The sequence below is a fragment of the Alligator sinensis genome, unplaced genomic scaffold (genome assembly GCF_000455745.1).
Source record: "Alligator sinensis unplaced genomic scaffold, ASM45574v1 scaffold237_1, whole genome shotgun sequence".
In the NCBI taxonomy this organism is placed as follows: domain Eukaryota; kingdom Metazoa; phylum Chordata; order Crocodylia; family Alligatoridae; genus Alligator; species Alligator sinensis.
Genome location: NW_005841849.1, coordinates 323,601 through 338,418, shown reverse-complemented (window position 1 = coordinate 338,418; position 14,818 = coordinate 323,601). Strand labels below are relative to the sequence as shown.

Sequence of the window (14,818 nt, the reverse complement as noted above, 5' to 3'; positions counted from 1 at the left end):
GAACAGGAGGAAGAAATGAGATGTCCTGCCTTTCCTAAGAACAGTTCAGATGCAGCTTAGAATGGCAGTGTTATCCACGCAGCTTGTTGCAAGTAGCCAGCTTGTTACTGTGCTACTAATGATCATTAAATATGCATGCCAGAGCTCACTACCACCATGTAACAGTTTCTGTGACCTCCTCATTTCCTGCAGTGTGTTGAACAGGACTACTAAGGTTCCTAATATTTCTACTCTTTTAAATCAGAAGCACATTAGTTAGAACAGGTGTGAAAAAACTTCTGTTTCCAGGCAAATGACCATTTCTGCTTGTGTTGTACCTGCCTGCAGTTAGGATGGAGGGATCTGTTGAAAGCAAGATATTTTATTCTAGAATCATGGGGCTTTTCTTTCTCGAAAAATGAAGTGTGTTCTGACTCTGTGCTGTGATGTTTTTCAGGGAAAGAAGCCCAGAAAGGGTCTCTGCTTTTTGACGATCTTCCGCCTGTCAGTAGTACTGACTCAGGTATGGGAGCTCTAATCACTGTCTTTGGGATGTAGCTGGCTTCCATAGTTTTGGCAGCATCCTTGCTTTGAGATGTTGTTGAAGGTTGTGCCATACCTGTGTATGGAATAAAGCCTTCCAACATATTCACATGGCTTCATGGGGGTTTTTTTGGAAATGTTTATGTGAGTAAGATAAAGCTTAAGTCTTTCCACTGACTGCCTAGTAACAGCCGTTTGTGTCCTGGGGAAGTGTGAACCCAGACTCAGCTGGGTAGGCTTAATTGTAGCCACTGCATGTGTGGGCTCTGCTCAAAATTTTGCTGATGACAGGATGGAAACACTGTTAATGCCTTGTCCGCTTTTCTCTTATGTTTCAGGGAAAGGCGGACCTTTGCTTTTTGATGATCTCCCACCAGCCAGCAGTGGTGACTCAGGTAAGGTGCTGTAACAGTCTTCCCCAGGGCCTGTTCATCTGCCCTTTTCTATAGAATATATCAGCATAGCTTGTCTGTCTGGAATTGCCTAAAATTTGTCACCTTGTTCAGTCCAGTAGTCTTACCTCTATCTAGGTGAGTAGTTGATCTGAGCTATTAGTAATGGTGACCTATTACTGTAACTGAAGATCTCAGTTAATCAAACATAGGGCTCTTCCAAGATGTAAGGGCAAGCACCTTTCAAACAACCCCACAACATCTCTGACATCCTTGAAAGATTACGGATAAGGGTAGTTTTACTGTGGGCCTTTTTGGAAGGGATTGGATTGAATCATAGTTGCTAGCATGAAGTTAGAGACCTGACAACAAGCAAGCATGCCATACAGTTAAGCACCAAAGGAGCTTCTTTATGATACAATCCTAGCTGAAACTGCACCTTGCTATTACAGTCCTGAATTCCTCTTAAAGGTAGACTGCCAATCTTGCCAAATTTCACTTTTGTAGACATATGTTCACTGGGGACCAGAGAGTGAACAAGTAACTCATCATGATGTGAGCATATGCCTCCAGTGGGAAAAGACTAGAGTGTTGACTTCATTGTCAGGTACAAGACTAATTATGGTACTTCCTCATGGCACTTGACTTCGTATTGTAATTCATCCTCTCAGGTAACACATACAGGATGCTATTGTCTATCTTAAATCAGTAAAAAAAAAAAACACAAAACCCTTCTTGTGATGGTCACATTCTGCAGTGTAGAAGTACCTCGTCTTTAACTTGTTATTTGGGTATGTTAAAATCAACTAACTCAAATCCTGGACTAACAATTTCCAGATTATCTGAGACTAAGGACCAGAGAAATCTCTCAACCCAACTGTGCTATCTGGTCATAAAATTGCAGGTCCATAGCACATCAGTGCAAAAGGAAATGTTATCATCAACATAAGTTAGAGATTCTCAGGAATAAAATTAAAATGACCAAATCTTCAGCTGTCTGTGTGTTTGCTGTCTTTCAGCTTTCTGCACCACTGAGCAGGTCTCAGTAGGGAGTCATGGAAAAGGCAAGAAGAGGAAATCCTCAGAGGAAGAGAAGAATGGCAGTGAAGAACTTGTGGAAAAGAAAGTTTGTAAAGGTTTTCAGACAGTTTGAAAACAAATGTACTCAATTTATACTCATGACATTGGGCTGAGTAAGTCCAGAACAATACCAAGCATGGTTCCTCAGTCTGCCTTGTTATGGCCTCTCAAGAAATGAAATGCCTGCCCTGTTCTTTCTAAACTCCATTGCCCAAGATGTGGCAACTTCTTATGGTTTGGACACACTCCCTAATCATGCCCTTGCCCATTTAGGACACTGGGCAGTTGTCCTGAAGCAGCAGAGTACCGAAGTAGGTATTTTTACAACTGTCCAAGTACCCACAGACAGAACATAAATTTTGGTTCCCTTGCCCCCAAAGCAGCAAAGATGGGAAAGTAACTGCTTAGCCTCCTTCTAGCAGATTGGTGCTGACCCCCTTGCTATGTTAGCATCTTGAATAACTTCTACAAACAGCTGCTAAGAATCCTTTGGGAGAACTGATTTAATCCTTCGCCTCTGGCATACTTAACTTCCATTGCAGATGTGCAAGGCAGTGATGTAGGTACCCACATTTTGCACTAGGATTTGGGCACTGAATGTGCTCAGTAGGCTCAAACTAGAAGTTACAGTAAATGTTGTTCCAGTAAAATGTACCTCTGTGTCCTCTACTATCCTCTACTTTCCTGTTCCTAGGAAAACCTTTAAGGGTTTGCTGTTTGATCAAGAGAGTTCCTATGGAGTATATTTCTTCCCCCACCCCCTAGATTTTCAGTGGCATCTGTTAACGCATTAGACTTTCCAAAGCACTCAGACATGCTCTGTTACATTAGTGTGTAAACAGCCTTGCAGTTTCTGACATTGTGTGGGACTTGGAATCCTGAAGTGTCAGAGCATGCCACTTTCAGTAGAAGGTGCCAAATGCAGTCTTGGAAAGCAAGAGATGCCACTTACAATGGTGCCGTGGGATTTTTCGGAATGCTGCACTGAGCAAAGCGATCACCAGTTTACTACTCTGTAAACTAAGCTCAGGAGATGAAAGAGTCTTTCGTTTGCTTCCCATTAGGATCTGCTGGCATTTTTGCACTGAAAGGTTACGTAGCCGAGAGGAAAGGTGAACGAGAAGAAATGCAGGATGCCCATGTCATCCTGAATGATATCACAGAGGAGTGCCGACCCCTTCCTTCTCAAGTGTAAGTAGTCTCAGACCGTAGGAGTCAGGAAACAGAAGGGTGGTGTTATCACAAGGAGATGAAAGAGGCCCTATTAAGCTTTTGACAGTGACCCCTCTCACTTCTTAAGCCGTTAATGCTTTTGACTTTGTCACTCTGTGGGTTATGTAGTGGCCTGGATTGCATCCGCAGGCTTTCTGCTGACAAAACCAGTAGCTAGCAATCTAACCTTGGGCCAGGGCTGTAGTATTTGATTGTGTAAGACATGTCTCATTCTGAGTAGTCAGTACCAGTTTCCCAGTCCATGAGTTTCCCTGAGGCACCAGCAACCCACAATCCCATTGGTTCCTTAGGAATTATGTAGGGCTTAGCACCTCAGAATTTAAGGGCCTAAGTTAGTCACACAAAGTCAGAGGTTTTCTGGGTGAATACAGCTATCTAGTTTCATAGTAGCTAGGGTCAGGAGAGCCCTGAACAGATCATCTAGCCTGCCCCCCTGCCACAGGCAGGAATGAATGCTGGGTTCACAAGACCCCAGACAGGTGATCATCCAACCTCCTCTTGAATATTCCCAAGGTAGGGGTGAGGACCACTTCCCTGGGAAGTTGGTTCCAGATTTTGGCCACCCTTACTGTAAAATATTGCCTTCTGATCTCCAACCTAAACCTATTTCCATCAGTTTATGACCATTGTTCCTCGTCACCCCAGGTGGTGCTGGGGAGAAAAGAGCTCTGCCTATTTGCTGTTGATCCCCCTTGATGAGTTTGTAGGCAGCCACCAGGTCCCCCCTCAGCCTCCTCTTGCTGAGGCTAAACAGGTTCAGGTCCTTCAGTCTCTCTTCGTAGGGCCTGTCCTGCTGCCCTCTCACCAAGCGGGTGGCCCTCCTCCAAACCCTTTCCAGGCTGGCCACATCCCTTTTGAAGTGCGGTGCCCAGTACTGGGCGCAGTACTCCAACTGCAGCCTGACCAAAGTCGCATAGAGGGGGAGTATCACCTCTCTGGACCAGCTTGAGATGCATCTTTGGATGCATGACAAGGTATGGCTGGGCTTTTAAAGGTTTTAACTAAACCTTCCCTTTGGAATGTTACTGAGATTAAAGTTCTGGTTGCAGCAATGGAAAGCACAGATATTTAGCAAAGGAGCCACCTCATATTGACCTCAGACTGAATAATCTGAAAAGTAGAATTCACTTGGAAAGTAATGTATCATTTTAAAACACTGTCAAATGATAAGGAATGATGACATCAAAACATGAGTTTAAAAGCCCAGTATAGGACCAAACTATCTCAAGCCTCACATAGCTAATATGTGCGAGTCTAGTGTCTAGTGGAGCTATAAGAATCATTCTGCAAGCAAAGCCAGCTGGGAAGTATTGGGTCACTATCGATGAAATACTGAATTTTGGAACTGCTAGAGAGAGGCTTCACAGTTGGCCTGCCCACAAAACAGACTGTCCAGCAACTGTTAACTATGGCCTTGGGTCCATCTTGCCACATCTTCCCTTTCAGGATTGGAGAGTAGGATGATGATTAGGGACATGTCCTGTCCCATGCCAGCCCTTTCACAGCCTGTCTGGTTTAATGTTTGCTCTTCACAGGACCCGTGTCTCATACTTTGCTGTTTTTGATGGCCACGGGGGAGTTCGAGCCTCAAAATTTGCAGCACAGAATCTCCACCAAAACCTGATTAAGAAACTTCCAAAAGGTGAGAGCAGGATGGGCATTGGCAGTCTTCCATGTCTTGTGACTTGCATCTGTGTTCACTAAGGAGTGAACTTGTTTGCGTGTCCAGGGTTGGTTTTATGAGGAACAGGAGCATAGCTGCATGTGGAGATTTGGGAAACTGAAGCCTGGAGGTGAGGTGAGACCCTAAATGATTGAGCATTTTTTTTGTTAGTGTCCCTGGTAATCACTGTTGTAGTGTTTTGTTTTTTTTTTGCCTTGGCTATGCAAGGTCTATATATATGTATGTATGTATGTATGTATGTATGTAGCATATTGTAGGCATGGTTGAGGAAAAGAATAGCACTACAATAAATACCCCTTACTTTCCGGGGTGTAGAAGTAAGAGGTATGTTACAATTTCTCTGTGCACATTTACATCCAAATCTTGTGCAGTTATGCTCATCATGGTGGCCATGTCTGCCCTGCAAATGGAACGTCCTTGCGCAAGCTCTGATATCTCAGTGTACCATTGGACCAAGTGTAGGGTGTTAGAGGGGGCTGCAATAGGTGATGTTAAGTGTTTTCAATGGGAGTATGTCCATTGTTTCTTCTGAAGGAGAGGTGGTCAGTGTGGAGAAAACCGTGAGGAGATGTCTTCTGGATACCTTCAAGCACACCGATGAGGAATTCCTAAAGCAGGCCTCCAGCCAGTAAGTGTAAATGCCTCCCAGGGCTATTTCTATCTATTAATAAACATCAACCCCTTCCAGGCCATGATCCTGAGCTGTGAAGCTTAGGAGCTGCAAACTATGCAGTTGGGCAGAGGTGCCCCAACCTGGAGATTCCACTCCACAGTTATAGAAATAGGTGTTTTCTGTAGATCTCCTATCTTCATCCCAGCTTTTTTCCTTTCAACCTTAGGTTAGCTTATATAGCCAGGACTTTATCCTTATGAAGAGAAGCTGGTATGTTTCTGTATCCTGCTCTGCCTCTGATTTAAAAAAAAAAAAAAGTATTGTACTTTTTATATTGGTAATTAGACAAACCTGTGAGCAGAACTGAGGGATCACCCAAGCAGAAGCCCAGGGGCTTGTATTAACTGAGTTCTGGATGTCGTGAGATGGAGACTTCCTTTTGCTGAGTTCTGTGAACCTTCAGGCATGTGACACAAGGGTCAGCCCTTAGCAAAAGCTGACTTTTCCTCCTTGTAACTTTGTTTCTGGTGCCTTCAGGAAACCTGCTTGGAAGGATGGCTCCACAGCAACCTGTGTCCTGGCTGTAGATAACATTCTCTACATTGCCAGCCTTGGAGACAGCCGGGTAAGCAGCACTGAGGTACCAGCTCCATGGAATTTCAGTCTTGTGACATTGCCCATCACCCCCAGAAAGAATGGGCTTCCTTTGTAGGGAATCCTGTCAGGGCTGATTGTCATTCAGCAAGTGGTTTCCTGTTTGGAGAGGATGTGTCATGAGAACTTACTCATTCCTCTTTGTTTCATGCCCTGCTCTTAAATTCATTAATTGCCTTGTGGTGGACTCTAGATGGTGCTAGATACCTGATTGTATTCATTTTTTGGGTTATCTTCTACTTACTTGTCTTAAAACTACTTTAAAAACACAAGTAGTTTGTGGGAATTGATGCAAACCCCTAGCTATTCATTTACCAAAGCGATCAAAATACAACACAGTGATTTTGTCCCAGGCATGTATTTGCATTGCTGAGGACTTGTACTTGATAACCTTTGTGTAGATGGGGAAGCAGTGCTTAGCATGTGGTTTAGTAGAGACTTCAAGTTAATGGTTTGATATCCCTTACTCACATGGGTTTTTGTCAGCACAGGCGATTCTGTGTCGTTACAATGAAGAGAGTCAGAAACACTCAGCCTTAAGTCTCAGTAAAGAGCACAACCCTACACAGTATGAAGAGCGAATGCGGATACAGAAGGCTGGAGGAAATGTCAGGTAAATGGGAGAGTGGAGAGGAGGGTGTGAGTGGTTTCAAAGGGACTGAGGATCATCACTTCCCAGGGCTGTCAGGGGTGTTCAGTACCAAAGGGCACACATGGGAGTTTCACTTAGTCTTGTGGGAGAAGCAGTTATCCTTGCAGCAGCATCCAAGGATTTGGTAACTGAAATGCTGGTATTCATCTTCCTAGCCAGAAGATGCATTTATCCATCAGTTGTGGCACTGTGTTGGAATGACAGAGGGTAGGGGACAGTGCAATGTGTCCAAATGAAAGTTAGGTGGCAAAAAACCAGCAGACATCAACTCAAACAGTTGGGAGTGAAATGAGGAAGTAAGTGTCTTTACATTTATTAAAAATGTATAATAGTTGTAGTAATAATGATGATCGTGGTGATAGTGATGATGATGATGATAATGCTAATAAACTGTATGTTGCACAGATGAGCTGAACGAGTTTCCCTGCTTGTAGAGTCGCTTTTAATTCTGCCATCTTGCCATAGAAGGGAGTGGTACAAGTGTCACTGGAAGTTGGGTCTGTCTGGCCTTTCCACAACAGCACTTGGCAATCAGTATTTCTAAATTTGCTGCATTGTTGGAATGTCACATGCATACATGAGTGCATTTAGTTCACCCCAACCTAAGTGAAATTGAAGGCTTTCTATACTGTGTCTGTTTGAAGCAGGGGAAATACTTCTAGAGCTGGATTAGTGTCTTTAAAGTGTACACCCTATCGGGGTGGGTGTGTCCATATTTTTCATCCATCACACTCAAATATCTGCTGTATTAGTAACTTACTAATCTGTTTTGATCACTTTCTTGAAAGCTGCTTCTTGGCACAAGAAACGTTCCACCTGTTCCATTTTTTTAAAGGGAAGTCAGTGACGGTGAAAAGTTTAGTTTGTGAGTGCTCCAAATGAATGTGCCTTACACTACCATGGAATCATATATCAGCAAGTTTGCAGGGTGTGGGAGTGGGTAGGCTAACATTTGTCCTAACAGTGCCACTTCTAGAGAAAGCTGTGTTGCCTTTATCTTCTGAGAGCGCATGCCATTTTTTGTATGTATCACTAGTCCATCTTTGCAGGCAGGAAGGAGATGAGAGAGTATCTTAATCCTTTGCAGACATGAGGAAATGTCCCCACCCATGCCAGGAGTCTTCCCCTAGTTTTTGTAGTTAAATGTTTTATAGCAGAGAGAGCAGAGAAATGAGCTATCTTTCAGCGGCTGTAGACCCAGAACCCTTTTTCCTTTGACAAACATGGCCTTTTACTTTCATGTTTTTGAATCAGTGTTGACTGAACAGGCAGGTAAGCCCACATGCACAGTACCTGCCTTCTAGATTGTTGATGAAGACATTGAACAAAACTGGGCCCTAGACTGACCCGTGAAGCACTCCACTTGATACTGGCTGCCAACTAGACATCAAGCCACTGATTACTATGAAACCAACAATCCAGACAGTTTTCTATTCACTTTACAGTCCATTCATCCAACCTGTACTACTTTAGCTTGCTGGCGAGAATGTTGGGGGAGACCTGTAATCAAAGCTTTGCTAAAGTCAAGGTGTATCACATCTACTGCTTCTCCCCACATCCACAGAGCTAGTCATCTCATAGAATGCAATCAGGTGGCTCAGGCATGACCTGCCCTTGGTGATGATTGTTCCTAATCACCTTCTTCTCCAAGTGGTTAGAAATGGATTCTTTGATGACCTGCTCTATGATTTTTCCAAGGACTGAGGTGAGGCTGACTGGTGTGTAGCTCCCTAGATCCTACTTCTTCCTTTTCTTAAAAATAGGCACTAGATTTACCCTTTTCCAATCAGCCAGGACCTCCCCCATTTGCCACGAATTTTCAAAGATTATGGCCAGCAGCTCTGCAATGACACCTGCTAACTCTCTCAGCACCCTTGGGTGTATCGTGTCCAACCTCAAGGACTTGTACATAGTCCCCTAACCTGTTTTTTCACCACTGTCAGCTGCTCACCTACTCACCAAACTGCTGCCAAGTGCAGTAGTCTGGGAGCTGACCTTGCCTGTGAAGATTGAGGTAAAAAAAGGATTGAGTGCTTCACCCTTTTGTGCATCCTCTGCCACTAGGTTGCCTCCCCCATTCATTAAGAAAGCCACACTTTCCCTGATCGTCCTCTTGTTGCTGACATACTTGTAGGAATTATTTTTGTTAAACTTCATGTCCCTTGGTAGCTGCAACTTCGTTGCGCTTTGCCCTTCACAGTTTCATCCTGCATGCCCAAGCAGTGCTCTTATACTCTTCCCTAGCTGTTTGTTCAAGTTTCCACTTGTAAGCTTCATTTCTGTGTTTTAGCTCACTGAAGTGTTCCCTGCTAAGCCAAGCTGATCTTCTGCCATACTTGCTAGTCTTCCTGTGCATTGGGATGGTTTGTTCTTGCACCCCCAGTAAGGTTTCTTTAAAGTACAACCAGCTCTTCTGGACTCCTTTCCCTCTCAGACTGGCTTTCCAGGGGACACTGCCCATCAATTCCCTGTGTGAGTCAAAGTCTGCTTTTTCTGAAGTCCAGGGTCCTTATTCTGCTGCACTGTTTCCTTCCTTTCCTCAGGATTCTTCCCTGTTTGTGAGCAGCAGGTCAAGAAGAGCATGGCCTCTAGTTGCCCTCTCCCAACACTTGAACCAGGAAGTTGTCCCCAACACTCTCCAAAAACTTCCTGGATTGCCTGTACAGAGCTGTATTGCCCTCCCTGAAGATGTCAGGGTGATTGAAGGCTCCCATGAGAACCAGGGCCTGTGATAGGGAAACTTCTGCTAGCTGTTTGAAGAAAGAGTCATCCACCTCATCCTTCTGGTATGGTGGCCTATAGTAGACCCCTACCACAACATCACCCTTGTTGTTCTCCCCTCTGATCCTAGCCCAGAGACTTTCAAGAGGCCTATGTCCAATTTCATACTGGAGCTCTGAGCAATCATGCAGCTCTTTTACATATAGAGCAACTTCTCATCTTCTCCCCTGCCTGTCCTTTTCTGAACAGTTTATACACATCCATGACAGTACTCCAGACATGCTAGCTGTTGCACCAAATCTCTGTTATTCCAATCATGTCATAGTTCTTGTTACTTTGCGAGGACTTGCAATTCTTCCTGTTTGTTTCCCAGGCTCTGTACATTTGTGTACAGATATCTGATGTAACTAGCTGGTTACCCTATTTTGTCACACATTTCTTATGTGCAGACAGAAGAAGATCAAAGCAAGTAATGTATATACCTAGTCACAGTCTGCAAGAGCAACCTGTTTGAGGAAGAGAACTTGGATAAAATACCTTGATATCAAAGCATATAAAGTTAAGATTCAAAAAGGGATGTTCCACCTTAAGAACAGTCGTTGGACTTAAACCAGGAATTAATGCAGGGAATTCCAACGTTGTGCAGAAGGCCAGACAAAATAGCCCCAGTGGTTCCTTCTGGCCTTTTATCTCTGAACTAGCCAATTGCCCATCAAGAATGACAGTGGGGGAGAAGGGTGGGAGCGTGGACAGAGGTCCATGTCTGGTCACAACCCCCCCACCTCCCCTTTGGGTTCAGGTCTGGTTGTCCCATCCGTCCGTGTCTCCTCCCCCTCCCATGCTCCAGGTCCACCTGGCCCACGTCCACCTGCCTCCCCCTCCCAACCTCCCTGTCTTCCAACCTCCCTCCCTCCCAGCTGTTGACAGGGCCTGGCAGTGGCATGGCACCATCATCATCGGCTTTTGTTGGGGTCCGGTGGCGTGCTCCCCGCCATCGTGGTGGGAGGGGACGGAGTCCATCATTCAGCTGCACTCCTGCTTCTCATCCAGGTGGGGGAGGTGGGGAATGGGCCTGCTCCCCCCACCCTCACCCCTGATGCTTTGGGGCTGGGTCCGATTTCTCTTGTCCCATATGGGTCTTCATAACTTATCCTATGCAAAATATTAATAGAACAGGGATATGAGATGGCAACCCCTGCCTTTGCTCTATTTGCTAGATACTGTGATACACATCCCCAAAAGCTTTCACAGTGCTGTTTACGAAATAAAGGTTTGTCCAGGTCTATAGCTAGTAATGCTAATTTTAAAATTGCTGCACTCAGGTACTTTGTATTTTTTGCTTGCAGTATTCTACTCAGTTCCTTGGTCTTGCCTGATTCTCAGCACAAGAATGGCATTTCCATTAAAAACACTGATTCTGTAACAAATTTTGTAGTGGATGCCATTACTTTTTTTTCTTTTTTTAGCATAATCACTCAGTCATTCTGAATCCTGGTGTTGGCATTCTTCATTTGCACTCCCATGCACTCTGCTCTATATCTTATTAAAACAGAATCTCCTTCTTCTGGCCTCTCCCTCCAGCAGCCAGGCAACAGTCCTGTTTAAAATAGATTTCTACAGGCCTTAGTTACATGTATCACACACAGCTCTGTGCTTCTGAATCAGGTTCCTGATTAGACTGAGCAATTATCAGGTTACACCAAGACCAAAGCAGCCTCCTAGCAACCTCCATTTTTAAGGAAGTTTCTGTGCAGGCTTTGCTCATTTTGAATTCTTTGTCAAAGGAAATGGGCAGAGATCTTGACTCTGTTGGAGGCTGTTATTCATCCCTGAGTCTGTTGGAGGCTGTTATTCCTGTTGATTTCAGTGGGGGGCAGGATTTCATCCATGGCCAACAGCACACCCATAGGAACAGCCCCTCATCTTTTTATTTATAAGTATCTGTTTATAATGCTCAATCAGTGCATTAAGTCTTCTAGCTGGAAATATGGTCACAGACCACTTGTGTAAACCTGGGAAATCTGGTGTCCTGCTGAGCCAGTTTGTTTCAAGTGGGTTTCCTTTCCCTCTTTTAGGGATGGGCGAGTACTAGGTGTGCTGGAGGTTTCCCGCTCCATCGGTGATGGACAGTACAAGCGCTGTGGGGTCATCTCTGTGCCAGATATCAAACGCTGCCAACTCTCATACAATGACAGGTAATGCACAACCAAGTAGAAAGTGAAGCAGGGAATGCATTTTCTGCATTGCTGACCCTCAGCAGGAGTGGCACTGGCTACTGCACTGAGTAATGCAACATGCTCATAACTCTAGGTGAATCAACATGCTAAGTAAATCAGGCTGAGCACAAAAAGTTAGAGGATGCTTTTGACCTTACTCTCTGTCCCTGGCCCATATGTGTAGTATTCAGCGAGGATAATAGCACTTCACTTCATGGGTGTGTTGTAAAGATTGTTTTTGAAGTACTCGCACTGAAAAATGAAAGCCTTGGGAGAAATGAATGATTTTGTGCTCAGAGCATGGCTCAAATTAGTGCGCTAAGCAAGATGGGGGAATCTGCTGAAGAGTACTAGAAGCTTTTTTCACAAATGGACTGCATATTCTCTTTCCACTGCACACGGTGGAGGGGTCTTGAAGCTCTGTTTTTCTGCCCGTGCCATTAAAAAGCTGCTCCTGTTTTTTTCTCAGCCCCCACATATACTGCACCACTCAGCAGTATTTTGGTGTATTTGTTGGATTTTTTTGGAGAAGTGATCAGCAGTTAAATAGTTCATGGCAAACTCATTAGGCCTGAGAGTCAGCAAGAGTTAATGATTGTCTTTTGAAGAAGTAAAACAACTGAAATCGTTGCTGGTGCTGAGAAATGCAACTTTAGGGTAAAATATCTCATACAGTTACAAGCCTTCTGGGGAAGGCCAGATTTAATTGCACACTCTCTTGGCATATTTCTAGGTATGCTGCTTATTTTTTCACTCTCCACCCTTGGAAATTTTTAGGTCAGCAGATGCTGTAATGTAGGATGGCACTGTTGATGCCCCATTTATTCTGCAAGTCTCTTCACAAGACAGATGTATGGAAGAACAGAACATCTAAGGAAAAAATAAGCTTCTACAGAAGTTGAAGATGTTGCACATAAGCCATGCACAGTGGCAGTTTTGCATTACTAACAATTGTAGTCTGACTTTGACTTTGATATGTGGATGTTACTGCATCTGTATTCTTGCGTTGCTCCTTAGGTTCACACATTATATATGTGGAAGGGTAGCTTCTGGAGTGCTGACATACTTGCTAGCACCTAGTAAGGCTGATGTCAAAACTTAGCTGCGTTTTGCAATGATCATCCTTTGAATTGCACTGGAGGGCTTTCTGTAGATAACTGGGGGATTTTGTATCATGGTCAAGGGTCTGAGCTTATTGCCCAGCCTTTCTACTTCTCTTCCAGGTTCATCCTGATTGCCTGTGATGGTCTCTTCAAGGTCTTCACACCAGAAGAAGCTGTGAATTTCATCTTGTCTTGCCTGGAGGTGAGGAGAGGCTAGCTCTGGGTAGAGGCTAATATGTGCACTGTTTCATCAGTGCATGAGGACTAAGAAATTGCATGTAGCTTCCTCCAAATGGTGGTGGTAGGCAGGAAAGGTGAACCTGGGGAGAGCAGCATACTCTTACCTGAGACAGGTGAGCTCTGCCAGCTTGTTGAAAGTATCTGTTTGGAAAGAGTAAAGCTACCTCTGCCATGTTATCCTAGTTATATGTCTGCTTCATGGTGCCATTTTATTACCTTACCGTTCCCATGTCCTGTACAAAGAAGTGGTTCCTGCCCATCATAGGACCTTTCTTTGCCAGTTATTTGCCTTCACGCATGAGTCGTCTGTTCTTCTAGATCTGAAAGAAACAGAATTCAAAGAAGTATGATGCTGTGTAGTTTTGCTCCTTAAGTCACTATTGCATTGTGTAGCACAAAAGTGTAACAAGTATTGGAATCCTGAATAACCCACTGCAAAATGTTTTTGCCTACTTAATCTGAGTGTGATTTTCTTGGTCTGTGCATCTTCCACAGGACAAGAACATCCAAATGCGAGAAGGGAAGCTAGAAGTCGATGCCAGATATGAAGCCGCCTGTAACAGGCTGGCCAACAAAGCAGTGCAGCGAGGTTCAGCAGATAACGTCACAGTAATGGTGGTCCGGATTGAGCACTGAAGGAAAAACTTGGTACAAGTGGCGTCCAAAGCTGCATGCCGTGGATTTAAAAAAAACAACAAAAGTCAGTGTGTGTGCGTGTGTGAGTGTATGTGGGTATCCCCACTGGATACTCATCATTGTAAATAAAGTTTTTTCTAATAGTTTTTAGTTCACTTTATTTGTAGTCGTGTATGTATGTGTATCTGAATACCCAGACCTGCCACCGGTATTAATTTCCACAAAGTTTAAATTACCTGGATTCACCAGTCTAGCAGAAGGCTTGGTAAGTGGCAACTGCTGGAACACCCTGTCTGTGGCTACACAGCAACATGAGCAGAATGGCAAATGGGACTAGACAAGTCGCATTAAAAAAACAGTCATGAGGCTTTTAGCCATATTAAGAGCAAAGAAGAGATCCAGATTCAGTGAAAAACTCAAGTAGCTGGTTATAAGTGCTTGTGAAAGGCAGTCATAGTTCTACATGCCATCTTTCACCCACCCTTCTACAAAAAGCAGCCTTGAAGAGCTAGAGCTTCAAGATGGCCATTGAAAGAAGGGAAGTGTAGCATTCTGGATCAACAATTACAGTGCATGTGAGCTAGCTAGCAATTGCATTTCAGTTTCATTGTAGCAGCGGTGTCAAAGGTATGGCCCGAGGGAGCCACATCATCTAGCCTCATGCTGGGCCTGGATGCCAGCCTGAGATGCAAACCACACATGGCACCCATGCCAGACTGGCTGGCTTGGGCGCTGCATGCAGTGTGTGTCCTTGAGTTAGGTCCCTTGTGTAGTGCAGTCCCAGACTGGCCAAAGTAGGTGCTAGATCCAGAATAGGGGAGTGGCAACTCCATGAGTGCCCTGCATACCAGAACTGGCACCTGCACTAAACATGGCATCTACCATGAACCAGCCAGAGTGGGCACTGCCTGCAGCACAGTCCAGGACCAGCTGGAGTGAGTGCCATGGGTGCTGGATCTGGCATGTAGTAGGGAGGAAGGGGGGCTTGGGCCTGATCCAGCTTGCCAGACTGGCTTTGTGCTGTTCATCCAGCCCATGGGCCAGCCCCAGGCCTCTTATCTGGCCCACAGAC

General features: G+C 44.7%; 1 protein-coding gene across 1 annotated transcript; it reads left to right on the top strand.

Moving 5' to 3' along the window:
- Positions 1–426: 426 nt before the first annotated feature.
- On the top strand, positions 427–13,890 carry ILKAP (ILK associated serine/threonine phosphatase; the record flags this gene model as incomplete). Its single annotated transcript, XM_025209260.1, has 11 exons — positions 427–502; positions 861–917; positions 1,934–2,050; positions 3,059–3,185; positions 4,763–4,869; positions 5,446–5,539; positions 6,062–6,149; positions 6,670–6,791; positions 11,627–11,746; positions 12,991–13,072; positions 13,606–13,890. Coding segments are annotated over 11 exons (1,131 nt in total), but the record flags the coding sequence as incomplete, so codon positions are not given.
- Positions 13,891–14,818: the final 928 nt, after the last annotated feature.